General features: G+C 47.9%; 9 protein-coding genes across 9 annotated transcripts; 6 read left to right on the plus strand and 3 right to left on the minus strand.

Annotated features, from left to right (window-relative positions):
* Positions 1 to 744: 744 nt before the first annotated feature.
* Positions 745 to 2,004, plus strand: FPOAC1_012142 (uncharacterized protein; the record flags this gene model as incomplete). Its single annotated transcript, XM_044856503.1, has 1 exon — positions 745 to 2,004. The coding sequence occupies one exon, from the start codon at positions 745 to 747 to the stop codon at positions 2,002 to 2,004; it is 1,260 nt and encodes a 419-aa protein (XP_044703816.1).
* Positions 2,005 to 2,063: 59 nt separating this feature from the next.
* On the minus strand, positions 2,064 to 2,803 carry FPOAC1_012143 (uncharacterized protein; the record flags this gene model as incomplete). The annotated part of the gene is made up of 2 exons (XM_044856504.1): positions 2,064 to 2,507; positions 2,555 to 2,803. The coding sequence occupies 2 exons, from the start codon at positions 2,801 to 2,803 to the stop codon at positions 2,064 to 2,066; spliced, it is 693 nt and encodes a 230-aa protein (XP_044703817.1).
* A 999-nt stretch (positions 2,804 to 3,802) lies between these two features.
* Positions 3,803 to 5,145, plus strand: FPOAC1_012144 (uncharacterized protein; the record flags this gene model as incomplete). Its single annotated transcript, XM_044856505.1, has 2 exons — positions 3,803 to 4,578; positions 4,662 to 5,145. The coding sequence occupies 2 exons, from the start codon at positions 3,803 to 3,805 to the stop codon at positions 5,143 to 5,145; spliced, it is 1,260 nt and encodes a 419-aa protein (XP_044703818.1).
* A 764-nt stretch (positions 5,146 to 5,909) lies between these two features.
* Positions 5,910 to 8,337, plus strand: FPOAC1_012145 (uncharacterized protein; the record flags this gene model as incomplete). Its single annotated transcript, XM_044856506.1, has 3 exons — positions 5,910 to 6,805; positions 6,852 to 6,917; positions 7,026 to 8,337. 3 exons carry the CDS (start codon positions 5,910 to 5,912, stop codon positions 8,335 to 8,337), a joined length of 2,274 nt encoding a protein of 757 aa, XP_044703819.1.
* Positions 8,338 to 13,261: 4,924 nt separating this feature from the next.
* On the plus strand, positions 13,262 to 17,407 carry FPOAC1_012146 (uncharacterized protein; the record flags this gene model as incomplete). Its single annotated transcript, XM_044856507.1, has 3 exons — positions 13,262 to 13,302; positions 13,387 to 16,662; positions 16,714 to 17,407. 3 exons carry the CDS (start codon positions 13,262 to 13,264, stop codon positions 17,405 to 17,407), a joined length of 4,011 nt encoding a protein of 1,336 aa, XP_044703820.1.
* Positions 17,408 to 19,054: 1,647 nt separating this feature from the next.
* On the plus strand, positions 19,055 to 20,613 carry FPOAC1_012147 (uncharacterized protein; the record flags this gene model as incomplete). Its single annotated transcript, XM_044856508.1, has 2 exons — positions 19,055 to 19,295; positions 19,376 to 20,613. The coding sequence occupies 2 exons, from the start codon at positions 19,055 to 19,057 to the stop codon at positions 20,611 to 20,613; spliced, it is 1,479 nt and encodes a 492-aa protein (XP_044703821.1).
* A 903-nt stretch (positions 20,614 to 21,516) lies between these two features.
* Positions 21,517 to 24,392, minus strand: FPOAC1_012148 (uncharacterized protein; the record flags this gene model as incomplete). Its single annotated transcript, XM_044856509.1, has 3 exons — positions 21,517 to 22,853; positions 22,903 to 23,740; positions 23,790 to 24,392. The coding sequence occupies 3 exons, from the start codon at positions 24,390 to 24,392 to the stop codon at positions 21,517 to 21,519; spliced, it is 2,778 nt and encodes a 925-aa protein (XP_044703822.1).
* Positions 24,393 to 25,165: 773 nt separating this feature from the next.
* Positions 25,166 to 26,450, plus strand: BAT1 (Mitochondrial branched-chain amino acid (BCAA) aminotransferase; the record flags this gene model as incomplete). Its single annotated transcript, XM_044856510.1, has 2 exons — positions 25,166 to 25,379; positions 25,441 to 26,450. 2 exons carry the CDS (start codon positions 25,166 to 25,168, stop codon positions 26,448 to 26,450), a joined length of 1,224 nt encoding a protein of 407 aa, XP_044703823.1.
* Positions 26,451 to 26,720: 270 nt separating this feature from the next.
* FPOAC1_012150 (uncharacterized protein) lies at positions 26,721 to 27,181 on the minus strand (the record flags this gene model as incomplete). Its single annotated transcript, XM_044856511.1, has 2 exons — positions 26,721 to 26,811; positions 26,922 to 27,181. 2 exons carry the CDS (start codon positions 27,179 to 27,181, stop codon positions 26,721 to 26,723), a joined length of 351 nt encoding a protein of 116 aa, XP_044703824.1.
* Positions 27,182 to 27,617: the final 436 nt, after the last annotated feature.

The raw sequence follows: 27,617 nt of genomic DNA on the forward strand, positions 1-27,617 counted from the left end.
TGATGCGATAGCCATCCAGCTGGATATTTCTATCGTCGGTGAAAGAAAGTGTCGAGGGAAAACCTATCGATTTTGGGCAGTTGATGCAGGGAAGGTTTGCTTTTCAGCAGTTATTGACTTGGATTGGATCGGACTGGGCTTGCTTGCATAGGTCCACAAGCCAACGCATGCCATGCCTCAGGGTATCAGAAAAATTGACCCCCAGAAGCATAAGAGACGAAAATAATAGGGCAGTTTACGCTCTTTAGACTCGGATGCTTGAAACATTTATTTGTGTACCCTTAGACTTGATGGTCCAATTTTTCTGCTACCCACTAGCCATGCCATGTAGCCATGCTATAGTTACTCCGCTGAGCAATAGGCGGCCTAGCGGCTTCAAGTTCCTGGACGGGTGGGTGCCAGCCTCAAACAGGAAAAGTGGAGGTCCACTAAATTAAAGTCAGAATCTGGCGTCACCCCTGCAACCGAGAGCGCGTCAGAACGCGTCTCATCTAATCTCAATTTCTCAGCGCTCGTCTTAATTCAACATGGGTCGGGTCCCTTCGCCTAGCAGATACCAAGTTTAGATTCTATGTTGATCTCTATTACCATTATCACAAGCCGGTATTCTTTGGAGAGAGCATCAACATTCCCTTGAATCCTTCCTTATCACTCCTTTCTCTTGGATTCATTCGTTCTACATGCCACCTTGTTTCCGTATACTAAATAGCTTTTTAATTTTTGGCCACATACAACGGCATCATCATGGCGAGAACAACTAGATCTACCAAACCAGCCCCGTCCGAATCGAAAGCATCAGATCCCAAAACCACTGCTTCAAAGTTCAGCATTCCTCCCCGAGCAGAAAACGCCTCCAAAGTCTTTGTTCTTCCTTCGAGAGCCTCCTCCGAAGCGCGTATCGTCACTCTTCCTCACCCCAGGCATGGCCGTCCTGCGAGATACCTGGTGTGCCCTGAGACGGGCATCTACGAATTTACAAAAGTTGCAACACCGAAGACGACACCTCGTAGCTGGTTGATTGAGAACAACCCAAACTCTGCTTCCACGGATACCACCAGCAAAGTTGGAGTATCAATGGGTCAGGATCTCTACTTGGCTACATTGATCGACCCCCTATTCCTAGTCCTCCCAGCATTGACTGAGACCCAGTCGAAAAGCTCAGAAGGAAAACGGCTCTTTCTTTCCAGCGACGACCACTTCGACAAGCTACCTCAGGACTGTTCACATCTGTCGGAGATTTTGAGATGCGACAAGACACGAAAGCTCATCGAGGGCCGAATGGCCGTGGTTTGCGATACTGTCGATGCAGGAGACGAGAGCATGTTTCGATTAAACGAGATCAAACTGGCCAAGGTCGTATTGGAAAAGGCGCAAAGGATGCAGAATGGGGGACTTGCTCCAACTATGGAGGAAAAGTTTGTGAAAAAGGCTCTTGAAGCACCAATTCTTGTGCAGAAACGAGAAACCACAGAGACTACAGCGGTAGCAAAGACAGAGTCCCCAGCAACGACTCCAGTCTCGAACAATTCTCAGTCAACCGCCGTCATAACAGAGACAGAAGTCTCCCAGCCTTCCACAGTAGCTACGTCTATGACAGAAGAGACTACCGCCGAGAACATCGCCAGCGCCATTGAGGCCTCTTCTGAAATTGTTTCTCTTCAAAGGTTGCGGGTCGCATTCAGTTTCATCTGCTCAGGTTATATTGCGCAGGCTCTCGCTACTCAGCTGGAAGAGCTTCTTAAGAAGGAATCTTTGGTGGATTTCTCACCTCTAGAGGAATACTTGGCTAAATTGGCCAAATTACGTGCTGAAGCCATGGCTGCACACTCTATTGATTACTCTCGTAAGCGTGGATTGGAAGATGAAGACGAGGCTTTCATCAAGAAGAGAAAGATGGAGGAGGAAAAGAAAAAGAAATCACTAGAGAGCCGCGGCGTCCGGGATCTCAAGAAAGTCAACACTAAAGGCATGAAAAAGATGAGCGACTTTTTCAAGAAGAAGTAATAATAACAAGATCTATTGGGTATATGTCATTAAAGCGTGAGTGTCTGGACTTGGCCTCGTTATGTCCCTCTAGCTCGGCGCGCACCAAACCCTCGACCGATGTTAGAGGTTCCACGACTTGGTATGCTCGATGTTCTGCTTGCAGAAGTGGCAGTTGAGCTCCCGGCCCTCGCAGTACCACGTGCTCGGGTGGTGCCTCTAACGCCTCGGGTTCCTCTTGTCCCTCTCGTTCCGCGAGCGGGTGCAGATGCTGCCAGTCTTCGTCTCTCCTCTTCTTCTTCGCGGCGCTGTCGCAATTGTTCGCGTCTCTCTTCCTCTTCCGCAGCTTTACGTTCAGCGGCCTGCTGTTTTTGAATGGCTTCTGCTTCTTGCTCGGCCATGTCTTCTGTTGCACCTTTCCATCCAGGATCCAATATCAGTCGCTGGTTATGCTCCGTCTGGGATAATATCCGTGTCCAGGTGTTGAGAAGGACAGAAGCGTTGTTGACTGTGCTCAAAACGGTCTGCCAACGGTCAGTGGGTATTTGACAACTCAACATGGGAAACACACATTCATGTTACCCCCTGCTCGCTCTAGAGTGGATATGACGCCCTCAATGGACTCATTGATATTTCGGACACCTTCAAGCTCCTTACGCAGTGCGGCTTCAAGGTCTAGGGGCTCTGGACGTTCTTGTATCGGTGTTTTGGGGGTCTTTGGGGTTCTGGGAGTCCTTGGGCGAGACGTCGGTGGGCCATCTCCTTGCGAAGGGGATTCCCATATGTTCGACTCTGTAAATTCTGTTGTATTGTCGGCCATGATAGCAAGTAGCTGTGGTATGGAGGCGGGGCCTGTTTGTTGGATAGCCTCAATGGAAGCGCCGGTTTGTGGTCGCAGTAAGGTCGTTTGTTTCGGATAGTATGCGTTTCGGAATTCGTGTAGAAAACGTAGTGGCGCATGCAGGGCCGATCGGCGCTTGTTGACTTGATAGTAATGCGTTACCATACACCGGCATGGAGCTTTAATTCATGAGGGGCATTTGAATTGCCCCCACTTTTTTGCTTTAATTCATTCCTCATGCCCGTACCTTGATTGGCTGTTCTTTGTCGCGTAGACAACGCGTCTAGGCGGGGTTGCTCACCCGACGGACGCGTTCAGGTTGCAATGGGGCTGCTGGGTAACAGAAGCATCGACCTCTTGGCCCTAGGTCTACAAAAATAAGCAGCCTAAAGATCATGGTTTGAGTGGGCTAAATAGTCCAAACAGCATAAACTGATCTACTAATTTCGTCTCATGTGTCTTTAGAAGTCATTTTTTCTGCCACCCTGAGGCAGGGGCCTGTTGTTTTAGTGGGTAAACCAGGTTGTACAACCAAGAATAGGGAGGCTGGGAGTTGACGCACGCTCCAGGGTAGAGTCTGTCCCAGCCACTTTACTCATTACACTAGGTTTTGATTGTTCTCTCTGTTCACAAATGTAAACATCTTACCCTACAAACCCTCAACTCTAAATCTGCCAACTTCAACTATTAGCAAGCGACTTTTATCACTGCCGACTCTTATCCTTATTATCCAAAACTATACCCCTTTTGCAGTTAATCACTGCAACTGATTTAAGTCAACTGCGCTGTTTACTACATCAGTCCACGCACCCTCAATTCGACGCAATCTTCTTGGTAGACCTGGCAGCCCTCGAGTATACACTTTGAGTCCTGAGTTGATACAATCTTCATTCCAAGGTTAAGCTTCAGATTACAGCGAAAAGGCTCTAATCCGCAATTGTATTTTTTTTTGGCGCTGCCGCCTGCCTAACCGTCAATATGGCCGACGCACATGGCTCTACTACTCCTCCACCGCCATCCAACATCCGCACTCCACCAACTCCTCGCCTTGGTTACCAAGACCACTGGGAACCTTTTTCGCCTCGCAAGTCTGCACGAATTTCATCAAAACGAACAAGGACTCCATCTCCCGGCGCATCAGACCGTCAACCCCGATCACCTCAAACCGCCAAAAAGTCTTCTAAGCATTTGAACGCTGCTATCGCCTCACCTATGACGCAAAAGAAGCGAATGCCCGCCAACGATTTTGTTCGCCGCGCAACGGAAAACATGCATGCTGAAACTTCTCGAGATGGCGCCAGCCGTCGCACTCACGAACGATCCAGCTCTTCTGCCATCGGCGCTGGTGGCATGCTCCCCACACCATCAAAGACACCTCAAAAGCCTCCCACTGAGAAGAAGACCGCCCACATCAAAGCAGTCGCCCGCAACCTTTTTAGCTCTGACGCCGATGAAGCCACCTTGACTCCTAGGAAGCGATCTGCCAAGAAGTACAGCGGCATTTCGTTGGAAAGCTTTGCTGTAGAGGAGATTGAGGAACCTATTGAGATCTTTACTGATACCCGTGATCGGGTTCCTGTTCGTGATGAGCGAGAAGACAACCCTTTTCTCAGTTCGGAAAACCCTTTCTTCAGCGAAGCACCCCGTGCTGGACCTAGCAAACGACACGACAAGCGCAAGGTCAAGGTTCCTGGAGAGGGCGTGAAGACCGTGGATGAGCTCGCCGACCGTAAGGATGGTATGGTGTACACATTGTAAGTTTTTTCCCTTCGCTTTTTCTATCAATCTCATTTTTTTTTTTTTGGCGTTCTGGAACAAATTACTAACTTTTTAACAGCCGTGGCAAGAGATTCTTCCGCAAATTCACTGAGCATGAGATTGAAGATATGGATGAGCGCCAAACTGCAGAGGAAGACCCAGAGGCTAATCTTCGTCGTCCTTTGACGCGAGCTTCGATTAAGCCTCGTCTCCTCTTCCAGGATGTCAAGACGAAGGAGCAGATCGAAGAAGAAGAAGCCGTCACAGACGTGGAAGAAAACGAGGAACTGGCCTACCCAGCGACGCCATCAGTTTCCAAGAAAGAACGCGAGTCTACCCCCGAAGCGCCCAAGTTCGCTCCGGCTTCACCACCGTCTACTCGACGAGTCACTCGATCTGCCAACAAGCTGACAGATGAGAGCGCACCCGTCATCAAGCGACCCAGCAAGCGAAGCCCCTTCGATTCTTGGAGACGAACAAAGGAAAGCGCTCCCAAATCGCCATCGCGCAAACGATCTGGAGAAAGCATCGACACCAGGGAGACCAAGCGCAGCCGCGTTTAGGCCAACTCTTACGGTTCTTAGGCGTTGCATTTGATTTTTTATCACATTCCCGCACCACAGTCAAGTGGCTGTTCCGCGACAATTCATAATTCTGCGTATGGGAATTTCCCTACCTTTCGCCTTATAATGGAAATTAGTACTGGCTTTATCACGGCGTTGGATGGAATTAGAGCGTCAAAAGGACTAGCAAGTCCGCTAGGGACGATGGAATGTATATTGCACAGGAAGACGACGTATTGAATGGTTGGTTGATTGATTGATACCTGACATCAGACAGTGGAAGAGAGGAAGCAAGCCTGAGTCTGTTTCGATTTATTCTGTTCTATTTGGTTCGGTATCGGCTGGTCTGGTTTGGTTTGACAAGGAATTTTCCTTAAGGCATATTCGATTCTGTGAGCCCCGGTTTTTAGGTAGTTTTTTTCTCTTCATGATCGAGTCGGTTGAATAAAGAAATCAGACAAGTTCATGATAATAACATGAGTTCCCCCTGCTTGTGTCCGTACTTTCCCATGCCAAACGCCAATTGGAAGTGATTCTGTGACGTGCTGACTTGCCTAGCGTTCCTGCCCCACGTACGTGCCCCTCATTGATTTCATTCTGCCCAACGTTCATCCGTCAAATACTTGGGTAGATCTACTGTATAAACAGGCATTGGGAGTGAGTTGAATCTTTTCTTCTCTGTCTTGTCCTATTTACCCAAGAACACTCGTACTGACACCCGTGATAGCTCATACTAACCGCCGGCCTTCTCATCACAGCCAAAGATGCATATCCTCGTTACTAATGACGATGGCCCGCCATCACCACATTCTTCTCCATACGTCCACTGTCTCATCCAGCAGCTGCAACAGGCCGGCCACACTGTTTCTGTATGTCTTCCTCACACGCAGAGGTCATGGATTGGCAAGGCACACATGATTGGTCAAACCCTCAAGCCTCTGTACTACCGCCCTTCATCCGTCGTCCATGGTGATGATTCTCAAGGCGCTACTCACCATCGCCCATCTCCTTCAGGAGACGTTGAAGAATGGATCTTGGTTGACGGGACACCCGCCTCTTGCGTCCAGATTGGCCTTCACCACTTCTTCCAAAATCGAGGACCTATTGATCTGGTCGTTAGTGGTCCCAACTATGGCAGAAACACCACTGCTGTCTTTGCTCTTAGTTCAGGAACTCTAGGTGCTGCTCTGGAGGCCGCTGTTTGTCAAAAGAAGTCGATTGCCTTGAGCTTTGCTTTCTTTACCAGGAACCACGACCCGATCATCATTGAGGCTGCTTGTCGCCGTAGCGTCAAGGTTATTGAGACTCTTTACAAGCAGTGGCCCACCGACGGCAGCGCGGATCTCTACAGCGTCAACGTTCCTCTGGTAGAAGGTCTGGAAAATAACAAGGCCATTTGGACAAATGTTCTGCAGAACTACTGGCGAGAGGGTGGTTGCTTTCAGGAGATTGAAGGTGAGGCAGGAGACGAGAATGAGGAAGAGGAGAGGATACGTGAGGGCGTGGACGGTGAGGTCGACGATGCCGCCCGACCTAGCTCACGAAAAGGACATTCCCACAAACACTTCAAGTGGGCACCAAGGTTCACGGATGTTTACAAGAGCGTAGAAGAGTCTGCGCCTGGTAACGATGGATGGGCCGTCAAGGAAGGACTGACAAGGTATGCTTAAACCAGTACGAGAAACCAACATAACTGACTGCTCTAGTATCACTCCTCTCAAGGCGAACTTCATGCATGGTGCTGGAGAATTTAATCAGAAAGAGCTTGAACTGTAAGTACCCTCGATCGTGTGATATGTGGCGGGCAGGGCTAGGAGAGAAGCACAATGCCTGTATTCTATCAAGATTATCAAATAGATACATTCTTACTTTTTATAAAGGGATTCGGGTTCGGTGTCGGACCGGAAAAGTCAAGAGATGGTATTGAGACCAAAAGGCCCCTCAATCCACGCTGTCATTTCCTACGAAGATGCATACGTTCAACCGCTCATCTTATCCGCCTTGAACTCTCTCTTCCCTGAGGGAGTTTTCAATCTGATCACTGATGTGCCACAATCTGATGAGCCAGCTCTTGCGAAGATTGTCCCCTCAGAGGAAAACATCTTGCAGATTACTGCGTACGAAGCCATCGACTTTGAGTATGCTAGTAGTCATGAGCGTACCACTCTTATCAATAGCTACATGATCCGAAAGGCTCTTATTCGAAAACACTACCTGTCTATCACTGTTGATCACTGGGTGGCAAAGCATCCGGAGTCTGTACTGAAGACTCACATCAAGCGTAGCGAAGCCTTTGAGGTCGATTTCGCCGAGTTTCTGGACGATGCTCTGGTAGAGGCCTTTGATCTTCGAGAAAGCATGGATCGTAACGAAGAGAAGTCAGACCCCAGCTCCAAGGAGTGGTGGATTCTGAAGCCAGGCATGAGTGATCGAGGCCAGGGTATCAAACTCTTCAGCTCGATGGACGAGCTCCAGAACATCTTCGACATCTGGGAGGAGGATCAGCCCGATACCGACGATGAAGAGGAGGTCACTGACAACGACAACGATGGCGACGGCATTACAACTTCACATCTTCGACATTTCGTCGCGCAGCCATACATTCACCCACCTCTACTTGTTGATGGCGAAAAGCGTAAATTCCATATCCGCACTTATGTTATGTGCACCGGGAGCCTTGATGTCTGGGTCTACAAGCACATGCTTGCGCTCTTCGCTGGCAAGCCATACACTGCACCCGCAGATGCACCAGAAGACATTGAGTCTTTCCTGACCAACACATGTCTTCAAGACTCACCAAACGAGAACACTGTTCGTCGTTTCTGGGACCTACCTCTACCGAGCGACATGCGAGACGACATCTTCCGTCAAATTTGTGATGTAACTGGGGAGATCTTCGAGGCGGCAGCAAAGGCTATGCCAATCCACTTCCAGACGATGCCCAATGCTTTTGAAGTCTACGGTCTAGATTTCCTCGTGGATACTCAAGGCACTGCCTGGTTGCTTGAGGTGAACGCCTTCCCTGATTTCAAGCAGACCGGGGGTGACCTAAAGGAAATTGTGTCTGGGTTCTGGAAGGGCGTCATGAGGCACGGTGTTGCACCATTCTTTGGTATTGAGAGCTCAATCAAGGATCAAGAGGGTGCCGAAGATATGGTTCCTGTCCGTAAGGTAGATTTGGGACGGAGATAAGGCAACTACCAATGGTATTGGAGTTTCAAAAAGGGTAGCCAGTCACCGCCATATTGCAATATGGGTACTACTCAGGAGTTCAAAAGTTCTTTTGTTTTACATGCACGCCATACAATTTCTGGTTGAATTTTGTTATTCAACTACACCTTCCGCACACACGCAGTGACTATATCTGTAGAGGAAGCTGTGTTCGAAATGTGCGGAGTATAGCCTGACTTTATGCCTAGCACCTACTATCTTGGCTTCCATCACTGCCCATTCAGTCTGGGTTCGCCGATATCAGGTTCGCATCATGCAGGGAAACCAGAATGAGTTGTATTCACATGAAAAATACTGGCGGGATTAGGCATAATCCCTCATCTTGTATGGATCAATTGCTCGAGAGAAGGATAACACCTCCTAATTGGGATTGAGATCCAACTACACAGCCACGATGTAGTGGAGTTGAAAGCGGGATAAACTCCAAGACTATTGCATTCGAACAGAAAACATTTTATGATGATCGCCAGATTAAATTGTGTGAAGGTTCCATCAAGGGTAGTTCCGTTTCTGCTGTGCCGTACGGAAGCAGGGACTTTTAGATGAGAAGGAGGCTGTGCTATAAGTGTAAAACATAAGGTCTCTCTCTATCAAGCACGATAAGGTATGTTTCATCTAGAGAGTGGATATTGGAATTGTGATTTGAATGTCACTGCGGAGATTTGTGATACCGGCTGGGTGGGTTGATCTTGGTGGTTGGTCGGGGCGTATTGATTAATTGTGTGAAAGTGAAATCGCATCCATCATCATGAGATACGACATCGAGCAAAACCACCTCGCAGCACACTTATTGTACTAGACTAGTCTAGGCATACAATGACTAAAGAAGTCCGACCTCAATCCTATACAGTTGACATATGATCTGTCAGCCTTTAGACATGGTTCTAATCTCGTAGATCTCATCACTATAGGGTAATCGCATTTGTTTGAGATAAATCTCATGTCAAATCGGCCTTGCGACTTGTGACTCTTATGAGATTCGATCGCTGTGCTAGTTCGGGACCTTCCAATTTCGTCTTGTGCTTAGAACTTACCTAAGAAAAAATAAGTGGTAGTGGTCTGACTGTTCTTGGATAAACCGGCTCACCAGTGTCGCGCCAAGAAGCATTGAACTAAGAAACTATGACTTGGCTGGGATACCAAATACCGATTGTCGTAAGAGGAAAAAAAGAAGGAACTGACTTTTCGCAAATGAGCATAGAGTAGAATTCCGGTTTCGAAATTGCAACACCAGAGGCGAAGAGCATATGCATCGGTTATCCGGAACACTGACTCTCCGAGTATACTCTTATGCCTTGGCCTAAGGAGCAACAGAGAGGGTTCTACACGGCCCTGAATTATGGATCTGAGAGTATGAACAAGCCTAGTCTGGTTTGAAAACAGGAACTCAGAATAATGCGTATTGATACATCGATATCTCCATATCGCTCCGCAGGTCATACAACTTCCACATGGGATAACAAGCCATGACATCTAACTGGCCAAGGGCCATGAGAGCAACACAACCAACACTGCCTACTGTATCGGTTTTGAGTGACGGGAAGTTTCCCGAGAAACGCCACCATGATATTGTTGTGAGGATGCTCCGGACACTAGGTACCTCGGCCAACTAATGAGGCGAAGCAATGGAACTCGTACCCGAAATCTTAACACGCCGCTTCGTCAAATGTAGCACAGGACTACAGTGCGATGTGCACTATCTTCCAGGAGAGATCAATGAATCATGTGTAAGTCGTGCGTGTGATCACTTTGGGCTGCTGCGTATTTCGCCTCTAATGATTCTTACGAGAAATGCCTCGAAAGAAAGGAGTTTCCTTTGGGTTTGCGTTGCGTTTTTATGAAAGAAGCTCGGAGATTTTGTGAGCTTGGTACCTAGCTTGTAGTTACTTGGGTTCGGTCTTGGCTTCAAATGCTCAAAGACCCTGGCTGCATAAAGTGACAGCTTGAAGGATTTCTGGGCAGAGAGATAGAACTGCATTTGATTGGCCACTTGATTCGATATTTGCTACCTAAATTGGATGAGGATAACTCTTTTTCAACGACGATTGCTGTTGAGTTTAGAAGACAAAGTCTACGGAATGGAAATCCAAGATGTGTTGTGTTTCCCACGGAATTGCTATTATGTCGAAAATCACTTGACATTAATTCCCAATGCTTGATCTACTTGATACTCGCTCGGTCTGTTACGAGACGTCGGGCTTTAGGACGTGCGATGTGGCGTCGTGGCTGTGTAGTAACACCCGCCACTCCTTGAATGACTGACGGCCTCCTACAAAGGCCTCCCATTGCTGTATGTCACTCACTGACCTGACTGAGTGACGGCAAGACATTCCATCCCCATCGAAAAAGCCTGTATGATGGGGCTGTATCTAAGTGTTTGGCCGTTTGTAGGTGGAGATGGTAGTCTCGACCATACCAATGTCAATGCTCTTTATTCGTGCATGACCGACATACGACGGGCATAAAAAGGAGATGCCCAATGTTTAGCACTTTTACTTGGCTGAGTGTTGAATTGCCAAGAATCTGTTTCAAGCACGACATTTGTCACTGAGCTCACCTTGTTGGTCTATCTTGTGTTGATGATAACCACTTGCCTACCTGGGTAATCAATCCTGGCTGTTTTCCCACAAACAAAGCTCATCCTTCTAAGAATCATAAATGAAGCTTGTCTAAACAGTGGAGATTGCATCCGGGCGCGATTGGATAGCCCTCTAATAGCGTTATGGGTCTTTCTCACTGGTTGATACAATATCTCTTGGATAGGATCGATCCCGAGCGTCTCAATCCTGGTAATAAACCCCTGAATACGACGTTGCTGCTTGACTTCTTTTTTCTCTCTCCATGTAATATCAGTCAGATGTCGAAAGTGAATAATTCCTAACATATGTCATCAGCGCTGAGAAACAAGTTTTACATGGAGCTATTTTGGCAGCTACGGAATGCACAGTAAAGTACAAAGTAATCTTAGGGAACAATTAAGCTCATCAGCCGTGTGACTACTAATGTACGCAAGAACCCGCAGCTAAAAAACAAGGATTGACGAGACCCAATTTACAAGGAAATTACCCATAGAACTTCTGTAATATTCCTACGGACTAGGCTGCGGGACTCTTGTGCCTTTCTGTCTGTCAGCGCCGTTAGGATTCATCCTTGATGAGGAAGTTGATTGTTCAAGAGATATGCACATTCCGGATGTTGAAAAACCCCGGTGAATCAAGTCAAATATGTGAGCTTGATATTGATGGGTCCAATGGACTAAGACAGAGAGTCCACTGTAAATTAGCAAGAATAGCAACGCGTCGTCACGTCGACCGATGCTATGTTCATGTTCATACCAGTGTGTAATATGATCCGGCAATTGCTTCGTGGTGGAACTGGGGCATTACCAAGCTATTGTTGTTGCCCATTTCGCTTAACGTGGTGACAAACATTTGCGGTATTAGACGTCATTTGTTAGTGGTTGATGGATTGGTGTAAATGACAGCATATTCATGCTTATGCAAGGACTTTTGCTTGCAATAATATTTGCTTGAGTAAAATATCACATCGTTATGACATGAAAATAAATACAGCACAATGTTTAATAGTTGTAGATCAAAGACGTTTCACAGCGCATTTTTAGCTTGGCGCCAAGTTATGCCACTGAGCGGCCTACTGCTACTCTATAGATTCTAGAGGCTTGGCTCTGTCGCTTCTAGACGGACCGCCAAGACGGGATGTTCATGTAGGTGCGTGCACTGTGGCGACAGGGGGCGAAGAGAACGCATGAGAGCAAGATCATGAGCTGCCTCAAATTCTGTTGAGGAAGAACAACGACAGCTGAGATTCGTCACTATTTTGCCTTTAGTGACAAGGAAACTCTAGGCCACATCGGAACTCAAATCATTACACAGCCTCCTTTTGTGAGCGTAAAGCTATGAAGTAGAGCTAGAGAGAGAGGCCGCCTGGAAGATATACCAGTCACAGGAGGGAAAGCTTTCAACATGGAAATCGCGGAGATGAAGAGGATCGAACATCTAAGCAATTGATTGATTGATCTATGGGTAAATCAATATATCGATCGATGTTTGATAATGGACTCGAAATTCGATTGATAGGGAGCCAAGAGCTATAAGCACAGTGCATGTTAAGCCACCATCTTTCCCACGGGAAATCATAATGCGAATTCCCTGTCAAATTGTGTCCAAGTCATTTTTAGGTACATCCATCGTCAGGCAATAATTACTAACCTTACTGATTCAATGGACCTGATGGATACTGCATGTTTGGACTTACAGTCGTCTTTGCCCAAAGACAGAAGGACTTCCGTCAATTTAGCGCTTTCCCGGCCCCTGCCCCGGGCTTAAGAGGATCCAATTTTTAATGCCCTTGAGGTACGTCTCTTTCTACATGCACCCCAAGGTGAAGAGTAGGAACCAATCAGAAGTATTAGCTGGCTTGCACTGCCTCAATCATCCAAGTCGAAAGGAAGGAAGTTCGGTCGAGGCGAAAAACATGTCCTCCACCTTTTGGCTCTTGATTGCATTTCTCCTCAACCTTCAACTGAACCCTTTGGTTGGCCATGTCTAACACTGGTTCTTGAAGAGGGTTTAATCATTCGATTTCTAAACTTTCCGTCGCCCAGTTGAGGCTCCTTCTTCTAATTCTAGTTTCCTTTTTAGTTCACTCCCTCCCTCCTACACCACTTACTACTTAAACATCACTGACCCATGCGCTCTCCTTGGCTCCACGCCCTCTTCCCTGGAACTGAAGCTCCCTTTTACTCAACATAATACCAAGTACTTTCCAACAAGACATTCCGTTGCATAGCCTCAATTCGGCTTGCTGTCATTTCCACAGCTCCCAAGTCTAGGCTGTCGCTCGTCACGGCACTGCCCGGCTCAACATGGCTGATCATGATGACAATCCGCCCATGCGGCGTCGCGCGTACGTGACTGACACTGACACTGACGCCCACGGGGCCTCCAGTGATCCAAACATTTACTCATCAATGCTAATTAATCCCTCCAGTCCCACAATCACTATTGATACCACTGCTGTCAATACTAATACTTCTACCGATCCTCCTCAAGAATCACAACCACCCAATCTACAAGACGACGCAGTCAGCCCTACAACAACAGCTGATCCCGCAGCAACCGCAGGCATGTCGCAACGACCTTCGCGACCTGAAGTCAACACTTCTTTGAACTTTGAAAACAGGGATAGCAGACCAACCAGTCCTCATAATGTTTCTAGTCCAGTATTATCGAGGTCAGGCGACAAGGGTGCTGGATTTCTGTCTGTGCCTATTAACCACCGATCACGACAAAACTCCGTCGACTCTGACGTATCATCGCATGGCGATACCACTGTTGTAGCATCCAACTCAACACAAAACGAGACGCTCAAAGGTTCTGATTATGACCATAACAAGATCATTAATGACGAGACCGCCCTGAAGCCAGACACTGGTACTGAGCAAGATTTCGAGGTGGAAAACAATCCCTTTGCTTTTGCACCTGGCCAACTCAACAAAATGTTCAACCCAAAAAGTCTTTCTGCCTTTTATAAGTTGGGTGGCATTGATGGTATAGAAAAGGGTTTGCGATCGGATCGAAAGGCCGGATTGAGTGTCGAAGAAAAGAGTCTAGGTGGACAAATATCATTTGAGGACGCCACATCTAAGAAGCAGACTCCTCACAAAGATATTTCAAATACGCAAACAGGCGACAGTTTTGCCGACCGACTCCGTGTTTACAAGGACAACCGACTACCCGAGAAGAAGGGCAAGAGCCTTTTGCAGCTTATGTGGATCACATACAACGACAAGGTCCTGATTCTACTGTCCATCGCTGCTGTTGTCAGTCTTGCAGTTGGCCTGTACCAGACCTTTGGCGGAGAGCACAAGGACGGTGAACCCAAGGTTGAATGGGTCGAAGGTGTTGCGATTATTGTCGCCATCGCCATCGTTGTCATTGTTGGATCTTTGAATGATTACCAAAAGGAACGTCAATTCACGAAACTGAACAAAAAGAAACAGGACCGCTTGGTTAAAGTCATTCGTTCAGGAAAGACGATCGAGTTGTCTGTTTTTGATATTTTGGCCGGCGATGTGGTTCACCTTGAACCTGGAGATCTGGTGCCGGTTGATGGAATTCTTATCGAAGGTTTCAACGTCAAATGCGACGAATCGCAGGCCACTGGAGAGTCCGACATCATTCGAAAACAATCTGCCGAAGTCGTTTACAACGCCATTGAGAACCGTGACAATCTCAAGAAGATGGACCCTTTTATTCAATCAGGAGCCCGTATCATGGAAGGTGTCGGCACTTACATGGCGACTTCCGTTGGTGTTTACTCTTCTTATGGCAAAACTCTCATGTCATTGAACGAGGACCCTGAGATGACTCCTCTGCAAGCGAAGCTGAATGTCATCGCTACTTACATTGCCAAGCTTGGTAGTGCTGCAGGTCTTCTACTCTTCATCGTTCTGTTCATCAAGTTTCTTGTCGGCCTACCCAAGATGCCTCCATCTGTCTCACCTGCCCAAAAAGGACAACAGTTTCTTAACATTTTTATTGTTGTCGTTACCATCATTGTGGTGGCTGTTCCCGAGGGACTGCCACTTGCTGTGACGTTGGCTTTGGCTTTCGCGACAACCCGTATGCTTCGAGATGCGAACTTGGTGCGACATCTCAAGGCCTGTGAGGTCATGGGCAATGCGTCAACCATTTGCTCTGACAAGACCGGCACACTGACCCAGAATAAGATGCAAGTCGTTTCTGGAACCATCGGAACAAGTCTACGATTTGGCGGCTCACAGCGCGGAGATGATAGCAATGCCTCCACCCCTGTGGACACAAGTGGTGATATCAGCATCGGTGAATTTGCCAAGATGCTTAGCAAACCTGTCAAGGATATTCTTCTCAAGTCTATTGCCCTCAACTCGACTGCTTTTGAGGGTGAGGTCGATGGTGAAAAGACGTTTATTGGATCCAAGACCGAAACGGCGCTGCTTATTCTCGCCAAATCCCATCTCGGCATGGGTCCCGTGAGTGAAGAGCGCGAGAACGCAAAGGTCTTGCAGCTTATTCCCTTCGATTCTGGCCGCAAGTGCATGGGCATCATCTGCCAGGGTCCCAACGGCAGTGCCCGTCTCTACATCAAGGGTGCCTCCGAAATTATCCTTTCCAAGTGCACACAGGTTTTCCGCGATCCTGCCAACGACGACTCACTTGCTTCTATGTCTGACGATAACATCGAAACTGTCAAGCACCTCATTGAGAGTTATGCGAGAAGATCTCTCCGAACAATCGGTATTTGTTACAAGGATTTTCCCTCATGGCCTCCTAAGAATGTCGGCCATGTTGATGGTGGTAAGGAGGTTGTTTTCGAGGATATCTTCACGGATATGGCTTTTGTTGGCGTTGTCGGTATCCAGGATCCCCTCCGAGAGGGAGTTCCGGAGGCCGTAAAACTCTGCCAGGGGGCCGGCGTCACTGTTCGCATGGTCACTGGTGACAACAAGATTACAGCTGAAGCTATCGCAAAGGAATGCGGTATCATACAGCCCAACTCTATTGTCATGGAGGGGCCTGAATTCCGAAACCTCTCTAAGCTCCAGCAAGAAGAGATTATCCCTCGCCTGCACGTATTGGCACGATCGTCCCCTGAAGACAAGCGAATCCTTGTTAAGAGACTCAAGGACAAGAACGAGACCGTTGCTGTTACCGGTGACGGCACCAACGATGCGCCCGCTCTCAAAATGGCCGATGTTGGCTTCTCAATGGGTATCGCCGGTACAGAGGTTGCAAAGGAAGCTTCGGCTATCATTCTTATGGACGACAACTTCAACAGTATTGTCAAGGCCCTGAAATGGGGTCGCGCAGTCAATGACGCAGTCAAGCGATTCCTACAATTCCAGCTTACAGTCAACGTCACAGCTGTTATCCTGACCTTTGTTACCGCTGTTTCCAATGATGAAGAGTCGTCAGTCTTGACGGCCGTGCAACTTCTCTGGGTCAACCTGATTATGGACACCCTCGCCGCTCTGGCTCTTGCTACTGATCCTCCCCACGACAGCGTTCTCGACCGAAAGCCTGAGCCCAAGGGATCGAGCATCATTTCCGTCACCATGTGGAAGATGATCTTCGGACAATCGGTGTACCAGCTTGCTATCACTTTCCTTCTGTACTACGGTGGTTCCAAAGGCATTCTACCAACAAAGAACACTCCTTCAGACGCCGAGATCAAGACGCTTGTTTTCAACACTTTCGTCTGGATGCAGATCTTCAACCAATGGAAGTAAGTTTTACTCTTCAACAATCTAGTGAGAAGCCATACTAACATGCGCAGTAACCGCCGCCTGGACAACAAGTTTAACATCTTCGAGGGTCTCACTAAGAACTGGTTTTTCATCAGTATCAGTGCCATTATGTGTGGTGGACAAGTCCTTATCATCTTTGTCGGTGGTGCGGCTTTCCAGATCGCCAAGGAGAAGCAAAGTGGAACTCTCTGGGCTATTGCCCTTGTGCTTGGTTTCCTCTCCATCCCTGTTGGTATCCTTATCCGCTTGATCCCCGACCATTTCATGCTGCTTTTGGTTCCCGAGTTTTTGAAGCAGCGAGCCAAGAGGGTCCCTGGCCTCACAATCTCTGATGAAGAAATGAGCATGTACCCAGAGCCGTTGGCGGACGTCCGCGACGAGCTCAACTTTATGCGCCGCATGAAGGGAGGTCGACTGAACAACCTCAAGTTTGCCATCCAGCATCCCAAGGAGGCGGTCGAGATGGTGAGGTCTAGAAGTCCTTCCCGTTCTCGATCTGGCTCTGTCAATGCACCACAGACGCCAACACAGGAGAACCCCTTTGAAGGGACACCGATTGGAACGCCTAATTCAGCGAGAACTCGATCGACGAGATCGCGGTCCAACTCTGCACTCGGAGCGCCTACAGTGATGGCGGGTATCGTGGCAGCGGGTGTAGCGGCTGGTTGGCAACCAAAAATGAGACCAGATGATGATGCAGACAACAACGATGCGCAAAAGTAGGCGTTGATTGATACCTTGTTTGGTTTCTGTTTGGTGCGTGCGTGCTTGGTATTGTTTACTAGTATTACTTTGGGTACGGATAGAACTGGTTAACATTATATCATTAATGAAAGTGTTTGAACGACGCAATTACAAGGGCATTGCTCTACCATGGATACTCGAACAGTGTTGATGATGATGTATGTGCCCGGGCCTTGATTGACATTATTCTAGATTAATGGAACCTACAGAGAGACAATGTATTATGTCTATTTACTATTACTCAATTACACATACAATGCCATCTTTGCCATGGATGTATGGAATGATAAGGTTGGGCGTAGGTTGAAATTGGTTAGTGATGATACCTAGGTATAATAAGTTGTAGTCAGCCAATCAGCAAAATATGCATGTGTCCGATCTGGAGGGAAGGAAAACAATTCTTTAGTTTTATTATTTGACATAAGACTGAGAGATTGTTGTAGAATCCATTTACATACTCACAACTACCGAACAGAGAGAAACCAAATAGTGGTTGTTTCATTTTCGGGAAGCAATGTTGATGTTTTCACATGGGATTCTCTCCGTATGGACGTTGGTGTCGTAGCAAAAGTTAAATGTGAGAGGGGCCAAGTTACATAGTAGTAGTGTTTGGCGGAGCTTTTGCTCAGATGTAGTTACACATGCATTGGTGCAACATCAGTTAGACAATGGAAGAGAGACGGGAAGAGGCGGGGATGAGAGTGTATAAGAAGATATTTCTAGTTTAGACATTACCTAGGGCAACATGCATTGTTTGTTTGCGCGTACAAGGTAACAATGTATAGGTACGATTTTCGTCGACTCTCTTAGTCTAATTAACAACCATTAATAAATGAATGCCCCTGTCATGCAGTGTTTGCCATCTGCCATTCCAACCCAACAGTGTATTCATTTATACAATACTGTACTTTCTTTGCTCCCTAATCAAAACCCTTTTCTTCTCTCTTTCGGTTTATTAGTGACAGCAATCAGAGAAACCGCGAGCTTCTGCCATCTTCTTTCATTTTCCTTCTCTTTTACTATCTAGGTACTAAGGTAACCACATTCTGTACATTCTCAGAAAGGACTTTCTTTTCTTTATATCACACAAATCATCAGCCCACTTGAAGTATGTAAATCGATCAACAATAGTTCGAACAGCTACTTAACCTGAAACCATTCTCTTTACATACCCGTCTCGCTTTCACGGTAGCAACAATAACCCCTTTGTATCTCTTTCTTGTCTTTTCAGCACTGCGTAATCATTATTTAAATTACCTGTTCTTTCGACCAGTAGAACATTCAGTCATCGTAACTTGGTCCTCTGGATATCAAAAGCAAAACAAAGTCAGGTCAAGCCAAGCCAAGCGAATTATCAATCCAACCAAACACGGGGTTCTTGATCTGGGTTAATAATAGATGCCACCCTCACACTCGCCCTTACCCTCACACTCATCTTTCTGACCCACTTTCTTCTTCCTTACCTACACCTTTTAGTCTACTTACTTACTTCTTTACCTACTTCCTCACCTCACTTTCAAACATCAAATATTGAGGATACACACGCACAAAAAGTCCAACTTTTCTCTTTTAATTTTCCTTTACTGCTTCCTCTCTCCCATTTATAAATCTCGAAACCCTTCCACCATGAACCCCAAAAAGAACTCTGGGAGAAGCGTCGCCATCTCCAAACGAAAAGCTCAACCAAATGCTCTCGACACTCTAGGCGATAACCCAACAGAAGAGGAAATCAAGACGGCTGTTGCCAACGTTGCTTTGGCTGATCTCGAAGAGAGAGTTGCCGATGTTCGAGAGTCATGGGAGACAGATTCCTTATTCGAAGATGCTTTTGAAGAGTTGAGCAGTGAGAATACTGTTGCACTCGATGGTGAGTTGTCTACTACTACTACTACTCTTTTACTTTTTGTCTATTTATTTTTGCTAACCATCTTCTCCAACGAAAAAAAGACCCCAAATTGTGTACTCCAGAGGAAGCTAGCAGACTTCGTCGGGAACTCCGAGAGTATGGTCCAGCTGTATTTTGCCAACGCACTGTCGATGCTGGTCACTATACCGCTAGAAAACTTCTCAGCGCTTTTGGTATTCGTCCTCCCGCTTTTCTCGAGGGCGAGAATGATGATGCCTACTTCCACCTGTTATCGCTGGCCATTACGCGTGAGCTGGGCAAGCGCGCTAAGATTTTGCGTTACAACACGGTGGACGATGCCGTTGATTTAATTGCAAAGAGCAACAACATTATTCTCATAACCGGGGCTGGTATTTCTACCTCGCTGGGCATTCCCGACTTCCGTTCCCAGGGAACTGGTCTCTACTCCAAACTTGAGCATCTTGGCCTCAGTGATCCGCAAGAGGTCTTTGACATTGGCGTCTTCAAACAGGATCCTACCATTTTTTACTCGGTGGCCAAGGACATTCTGCCAAGCACAGACAAATACACACCGACTCACAAGTTTATCGCCATGCTCCATGAGAAGGGCAAGTTATTAACCAATTACTCTCAAAACATCGACAACCTCGAGGTCAAAGCCGGTGTTCCCAAGGACAAGCTCATCCAGTGCCACGGTTCTTTCGGAACCGCTACCTGTGTTCAGTGCGGTTACAAGTGTGAAGGAGAGAAGATCTTCCCGGAGATCAAGGCCGACAAGATCCCTCGATGTCCGCGTTGCGTCCAGACTCTGCGCACCGCTGGGGCCCCGCCCAAGCGTAAGCGATCAGCGGGCACCGAGAAGAAACGACGACGATGGGACGCTGATAGCTCCGATGAATCTGAGTACGACATTCCCGAGGCTGGTGTCATGAAGCCTGACATTACCTTCTTCGGGGAGGCTCTCCCTGATGAGTTCTCACGACGACTAACTGAGCACGATCGCGACAAGGTTGACCTCGTTATTGTCATTGGCACTTCTCTCAAGGTCACACCCGTGTCTGAGATTGTGTCTTGGCTGGACGCAGACATCCCTCAAATTTACGTGTCTCGCCAGGCTGTCAACCACATTAATTTTGACATTGATCTTTTGGGCGATTGTGATGTTGTTGTCGCTGAACTGTGTCGCCGTCTCGGATGGTCCATGGTACACGAGATGATCCCCAAAGACCAAAAGGTTGAAGTACGTACTGAGCCTGGTTACAAGAGCCGACATGTCTTTGAGGAGGAGAAGAAGACTAAGAAGAAAGCCAAGAAATAAGGGTTTTCCTTCTTATTCTCCTTGAACTACAGGCATGGAAGATTTGTTTTTTTCAATTCGCATCCTTTTATTTGCTACGTTTTCGTTACTTTGTTCTGTTGCAAGCGGATGGCAAGGCGTCTGGAGGAAATGATATGCCAACTAAAATAAATGGATGGATGGATATGGACGGAGTAAAAGGTATCTAGCGGAACTAAACCGTTTGTTAGAGTTTTGTTTATGAGAGTATCATTCTTCTTTTATTGCTTCTCGTTCCTTAATATCTATATTTGTGTGTGTTTTCTACAATTTCATGGATATACTTCTTTTCTTTGTGACATTCTTCTTTCTCATCCAACCTTTTCAGAAATCCCCCACCCACGAATATATATAGAAAGGAGTGAAATCATGATTCACTACTTATCTCCTTAGAGCGGGGCTTGGAATTCGATGGCAACCGAACCGAAATTGTGGCGTGAGAAGGAGAAGTAGAGCGCTCAAAAATGATGTGATGTTGCGAGGTGCAAGTCAGATAGAGCTACCTAGGAGATAAAAGTTTTGGTAAAATAAATTGATTGTTGAGATGCTTGAGATGCAGTCTATATGTAGACTACCCAACTCTCTTCTAGGGAGGAGGCTATGTTCCGGATCGACACTTTAGTTTACGCTGATCCCAAAGACGTTGATACAGCTACCTGTTATATGTACTTCTAAAGATGCGATGCAAGTCTATTGAGCACAACAGGATGTATCCTAACCATAGCAACTTCTCCTAGTTACTACCCAACTTTTGGCTCTTGCTATGCTAACACTACTACGATACTCATGATATCCCAGACTTACTGTTCAAGTCAAATATTCTATACCCAGCCGTTTGCCTCCATGCTATAACCACATAATTCTACCCAAAAATACAACCGAAACTTAAATCAAGCTCTCATATTTGTCAAGTCCAGACTTTTGTCCTGTGTTCTGTGATGTGTTGGACGCCGAGTTGCCCATGGAGCTCATGCTACCCCAATTCGTCGCTGGCGGTGGGGGCATCGTGAACGAAGATACAGGAGGAGTAGAAGTGTTGCCTGGCGGCGGAGGAAGTGTAAAGGACGACTGTCGTGCGTTCGAGTTCAGTGACAAGCTGGCCATTGAAGCGCCCATATTGCCTGCAGATGCACTGGTGCCGAATCCGGAGGAACCTCCCCACGGACTTGACGCAGCTGGGGTAGCAGCCGACCAGTTGATAGAAGTTCCAGAGGTGGACGTTGACAAGGGCTTCTGTGGTGCCATAGGCTGCATTGACTGCATCGGCTGCGATTGCGTCGGTGGTTGAAAAGGCTGGCTCGGCGTCGGTTGCATTGGTTGACTGAACTGCGTAGACGACGGCGTGAGAGCCTCGAAACGACCGAGATCCGGTGTCACGGTCCTGTAAGACGGTGCCTTTTGAGGTGCAAGCTTTGGTATCGTGTTGCTTGCAGGTGGAGGAGGCGTAGACCACGAGAACGTGGGTGCCGGTGTGCTCGATTTCGATTTGGCCGGGTCGTCCCAGCTGGGAGTTGCTGTGCTTGACCTGGGACTTGCCACACGACCCTTGACGAGGTTCTCAAAGTCGTCCTCTGTAGCTCCGTTGCTCTGATCAAAGGTGGTGCCAGTGACTCCGCCAAAGGCCATGAAATCCTCAGCTGGTGCGGTAGAACCGTTCGAGTTACCACCAAGCTCTTGCAATTTTCGCGTTTGCTCATCCTCAACCCTTCGAGATAGACTCTTGATCAGTTCCATGAAGCTTTGGAACTGCTTCAGGTCGAGCAGTGGTCCTAAACTCATACTCCAGAGGATGGGTAGAATTTCCATTGCCACAAAATCAGCATCGGCGACTGAGCCCACAACCTTCATTACGCTCAAAGCTGCCATCATAACAGCGGGCTCCTTTGTCTTAATGACTCGGATCAGTGGAACGATCTTTTCTTGCATGGTGTATTTGTCAAGGGCGCTTGATGAAGACGTCTTCTTATTCTCAAGTCCGTTGAGCCCGTCATCTTCGCCGCTATCATTCTTTCCGCCGCAAAGTATCACAAATGCTCGCAGACCGCGGACCTTGATCGCAAGACTGTTTGTCTTACTAAAAACAGTTGCGATCACTGGGAACAGCTCGTTTTTGATTGTGCTGAAGTCAAGAACAGGTAGAACGACTGGCAAGCTACGAAGAGCAGCATCGACAATTGAGTGTGTTGGACATTCGATTGCTGCTAGTATGACAGGGAGCATGTCTGAAAGAAGTCAGTATACAATTAGCTGCACTCAGCTGAAGAGACTTACCATCTTTAAACTCCTTTCCAGAGCAATTATTGGAGACTGAGGAAATATGCTCAAGAACAACCATGAGACCAGCGTCTCTAGCAGGGTCTTTCTCTTGCGTTTGCTTGGCGTTTGCGACAAAAATCTCCCTCAAAGAGGGCCGAACCTTTTCACTAAACGCCCTCTTGGCTGATGGCAGAAGGTCAAGAATTTTGAAGACGTTTTGGAGAATGAGTGATAAGAGATCGCGGTCTTTCAGCTCCTCTATCAATGCTGGTAGAATCTTCTTCTCCATTACTGACTTAGGGAACGAGGGCAAAACCTTGTTGAGGCCTCGCATGAAAGAAGCTTTCTCATTTGAAGTCTTGGCAGGGAATGAGTCCAAGAATCTAATGGTCGACACCAGAATGTTGTCGAAATACTCGCTTTGCTGGAACTCGCGCGCTGTCATTCGTTGAGCGGGCCGCCTTGTAATTAGTCTAGGTAGAACATCATGCGAAAGTTCCCTAGGGAGAGGGCGTGAGGAAAGGTAGTTGTTGGTGGCAGATGGGACGCTGGAAGAACTCGAAAACAATCGCTTGTATGTAGACAAACTGCCATGGCATTCTAAAGGAGATTTGTGAGGTGAGTTGTACAGAGCGACTGACATAAGTCCAAGAGAGAACATATCAGCAGACGCGTTGAGGTTGTTGTCGACCACAAAGTCAGGGGAGGTATAATCAAGGTTGAGCTGTACCGTCTTGGGTAGTCGAGGATCCATGTTGAGGACTTCATATAAGTTGATCCCTTGAATAGATGTGGGTTTGTCGGATCCTTCAGGAGGGCTGGCAAAAGCTAATCCACTGATCTTCCAGTCAGACTGCATCGTGTTAGTTAAGTGGTCATAATATGCTTGTGAAATAACATACCTTCGAGTTGATGAGAACTGAATCAGGCGTGAGGTTTCCGTGAACGATACCGGCATTCTCATGCAGGAATTCGAGCGCTTTGCTGACTTGAAGCAGACCTTTTTGAATTTCCAGCTCGTCGATCTCCAACTCTCTTCGTCTCTTGGTCCCGTCGGCATCCTCAGTCACGTATCGGCTCGACCTTCCACCCGGTCCTCCAGCTCGTTCCTGCTCGTCCTTGTCCTGCAACAGACTGGACAGTGAAGCTGTGACGGATTCGGTAACGAATTGCAAGCCTCCGCCTCTCGTCTCCTCCACGGGTTCGACCAACTCCAGAATGCTGGGATGCCGTAGCTTTGCAAGGCTCGATGCTTCCTTCTTTAGTCGCTCAACAACTTCCTCGACAGTCTTCTTGAAGGAGGCTGCGCCAGAGCGGCCCAACGAGTTGCCATGGCTGTCCAACGACTTCCTGTCGAAAACAAAGACACTGTAGGGTTTTCCAGTTGATTTCTTTTTCGCATCGAAGATCTTCCAGGGACCAGCCGTCGAAGTCGGTGCTGAGGAGATGGAGTAATTGCCGGTGATGTTGGTGGCAGAGATGGACTTAAAGGCCGAGGAGAACATGGTGGCAGCTCTCCATGAATTGGGTCGCAAATATCGAGTCGGGTTAAGGGGGTCGTGGAAAGCAAATGCGTGATCGCCGCAAGCTTCAAGGTCGCAATGAAAGATGAAGTGAACAAGAGGCCGCTGATTGATCGTCGTTTAAGCTATAAGAGGAATTGGGATGACGTTGGTTGCGATCGCGCATTCCCCATAAGCGTCGGTAGGGGTATTGATAGAGTTGACAAATGTATCCTTCCCTTGCTTTAGCTTTGGCTGGCAGTTTCCCCACGATAAGCTGATAACGCTTGGGTCTAACTTGTACCTAAGCGGGCAGCTACTAGTGCTGTACGCGCTGTAACCCTTCCAGGTCAGCTCAATGGAACCCCCCTGTCGTCGCTAAGCTGATGGGTCCAGGTCTTTTGGAGTGCTAGGTACCTAGGTAGGTGCGTTTACGGAACTTTAAGTGACTTTACAGGACGACTCATATACGGCCCGAGACGGCTGACAACGCCTGGAAACGGCTGTCCCTGCAAAGTACCTCGGGCGCACTTTGTAGCGAACCTCTAGAGTCGGTCGATTTCCAATTCATTGCCATCATCGAGCTCCGATACGTCTCCGATGGTAGACAAATGCTGCTAGTACTTAAGTTGATATCCCACCTCATCTGGACCCTCTAGAATATCGCACTTCATTTTAAAAACTTTTGTTCTTCTAGTCCTTGTTTGGCTTCAGCCTTTTCTTGCACCGTCCCAGTTATATACCACCAACAATTGATTTCTGAAAGTGCACCAATGATGAGACCTATGCTTGTTCGCTCCGCTCTACGGAGCGCTCGCATGTCGAGCTTCAGACCGTTGTGCCAGGCGCAACGCTTCAGCATCAAGGCTGAGGCAGCCTCATCCATCAAACCCCTTGGCTTAGATGCTTCAAAACTCACCATTGAGAGAACGGGAAAGCCCAAGGGTCTCAGCAAGCCTGAGGATTTGGTGTTTGGAAGGGAGTTCACAGGTAAATATCATCCCCTGTCCACCACAGAAATGCGCTGGTGACACTTGCTAAAAATTGACAGACCACATGCTTGCGATCGAATGGAATCAGGATGAAGGATGGTTGGAGCCCAAGATCACACCCTACCAGAACCTCTCTCTCGACCCTGCGACATGTGTCTTCCATTACGCCTTCGAGTGCTTCGAGGGTATGAAGGCGTACAAGGACAAGCACGGCAAGGTGCGACTTTTCCGACCCGACAAGAACATGGCTCGACTCAACAAATCAGCTGCCCGTATCGCGCTCCCTACTTTTGAGCCTCATGACTTCACCGAGCTCGTCTCCAAGCTCGCCAACCTAGACTCTCGCTTCATCCCCGACAAGCGAGGATACTCACTCTACCTCCGCCCGACCATGATCGGAACTCAAAAGACACTTGGCGTTGGCCCTCCTGGATCTGCTCTTCTCTACTGTATTGCCTCGCCCGTTGGTCCTTACTACCCCACTGGCTTCAAGGCTGTTTCTCTCGAGGCCACTGACTACGCTGTCCGTGCTTGGCCTGGTGGTGTTGGTGACAAGAAGCTGGGTGCCAACTACGCGCCCTGCATCGTTCCCCAGCTCCAGGCCGCCAGCCGTGGTTTCCAACAGAACCTTTGGCTGTTTGGCGAGGAGGAGTACGTTACTGAGGTCGGCACCATGAACATGTTTGTCGCTCTCAAGAACAAGGAGACTGGTAAGAAGGAGCTTATCACAGCTCCCCTCGATGGGACTATCCTTGAGGGTGTCACTCGTGACTCTGTCCTGCAACTTGCTCGCGAGCGCCTTGCTCCCCAGGGCTGGGAGGTCATCGAGCGCAAGTACACCATGAAGGAGCTTGCTGAGGCTGCTGATGAGGGCCGCCTGCTCGAGGCTTTCGGTACCGGAACAGCTGCCATTGTCAGCCCTGTCCGATCCATCTCTTGGAAGGGAAGATCCGTTGACTGCGGTCTATCCGAGATCGAAGAGTCTGGTGAGATTGCTCTCCAGATGAAGGAGTGGATCGAAGCCATCCAGTATGGTGACGAGGAGCACGAGTGGAGCTACGCTATCTGAGGTGATGATTATGTGTAAGGCGTTATATAGCGGCTGGGAATAGACAAATCGGAATCAAAAAATAATTACGCTCACAAGAAATGAAACATATTTGCTTTGCCACAATTGCTTGTTAAGGCTCACAATCGGCGATGCTAGCGAAAGCCCGAGGTTATGTCACAGACCCGTTTAGACGGCAGAACCCCAGCGCGTCCAGCAATGCCATTCTTCAAATGCAAATAACATGTACAATTGACCAACTTTCACCCTTTGTATGTCAAAATCTTCCGCTTAGTTCTTCTTGTCCTGCTTAGATGGGTCGGGCAGAACTCCCTCCTGCTCTAACCTTCTTCGTGCCTCCTCAAGGGCCCAAGTAGAGACACTGCATGACTGTTAGTACAATCCTTGTAACACATCCCGGCCAGAATTTCGCTCTTAAGGTATTGTGACTCCTCAATTGCGATTCATACTCTCCGAGAGCAAATCACTCACGTAGTATCAGGCTTGAAGGCGAGAGCTACAGCGGTGGCGGCAAGACTTCCGAGAAGGATATAGGTAGGCCACTCCCAACCCTCAGGCTCAGGCTTCTCACCGGGCTTGACACCCCAAAGCCAGCCGGTGGGAGGATCGAATTGGTGCTCGCCACCACCTCCTCGTCGTCGGGCGGACACGGAGAAGGCTCTGGAGGAGAGGGGCTGTCGGACACAGCGTGCGGCGCGCAGGGGCGCAACAGCAGCGCGGATGAGGGCCATGGTATATCGTCGAGGTATCGGGTGAGGTTGAGCGATGGGATGGCTGACGGTGGTTCAATGGCCGAGTGACGTTGTTGAGCTTGACGCTGGCTTGTTTGCTCTGAACGGATTCATACAGCACCTAGGTAGACTAATTGCTGAAGTCCGATTTGATAGGCTCACGTGACACGAGTCATAACACCCCTGTCATTGGTGTTTGCAGGTACAAAGTACTTTGGCCCTTTCAACGCCAACGGACAAATGGGAGAATCATGACATGCTTAAACATGATCAATTATGGCTACATTCATCGTGAATTTATCTTTATTCGTTATAGTCAAACATCAACTATTACTGCTTCCAAGCGCAGCTGAGGAGATGCTACTCATAGGTAAGGTTCAAATACAACCTTGAAGAACGGACCTCACTTCACTTTTCAAACTATATCGGACAAGTA

Source organism: Fusarium poae, chromosome 4 (genome assembly GCF_019609905.1).
Source record: "Fusarium poae strain DAOMC 252244 chromosome 4, whole genome shotgun sequence".
Lineage (NCBI taxonomy): Eukaryota > Fungi > Ascomycota > Sordariomycetes > Hypocreales > Nectriaceae > Fusarium > Fusarium poae.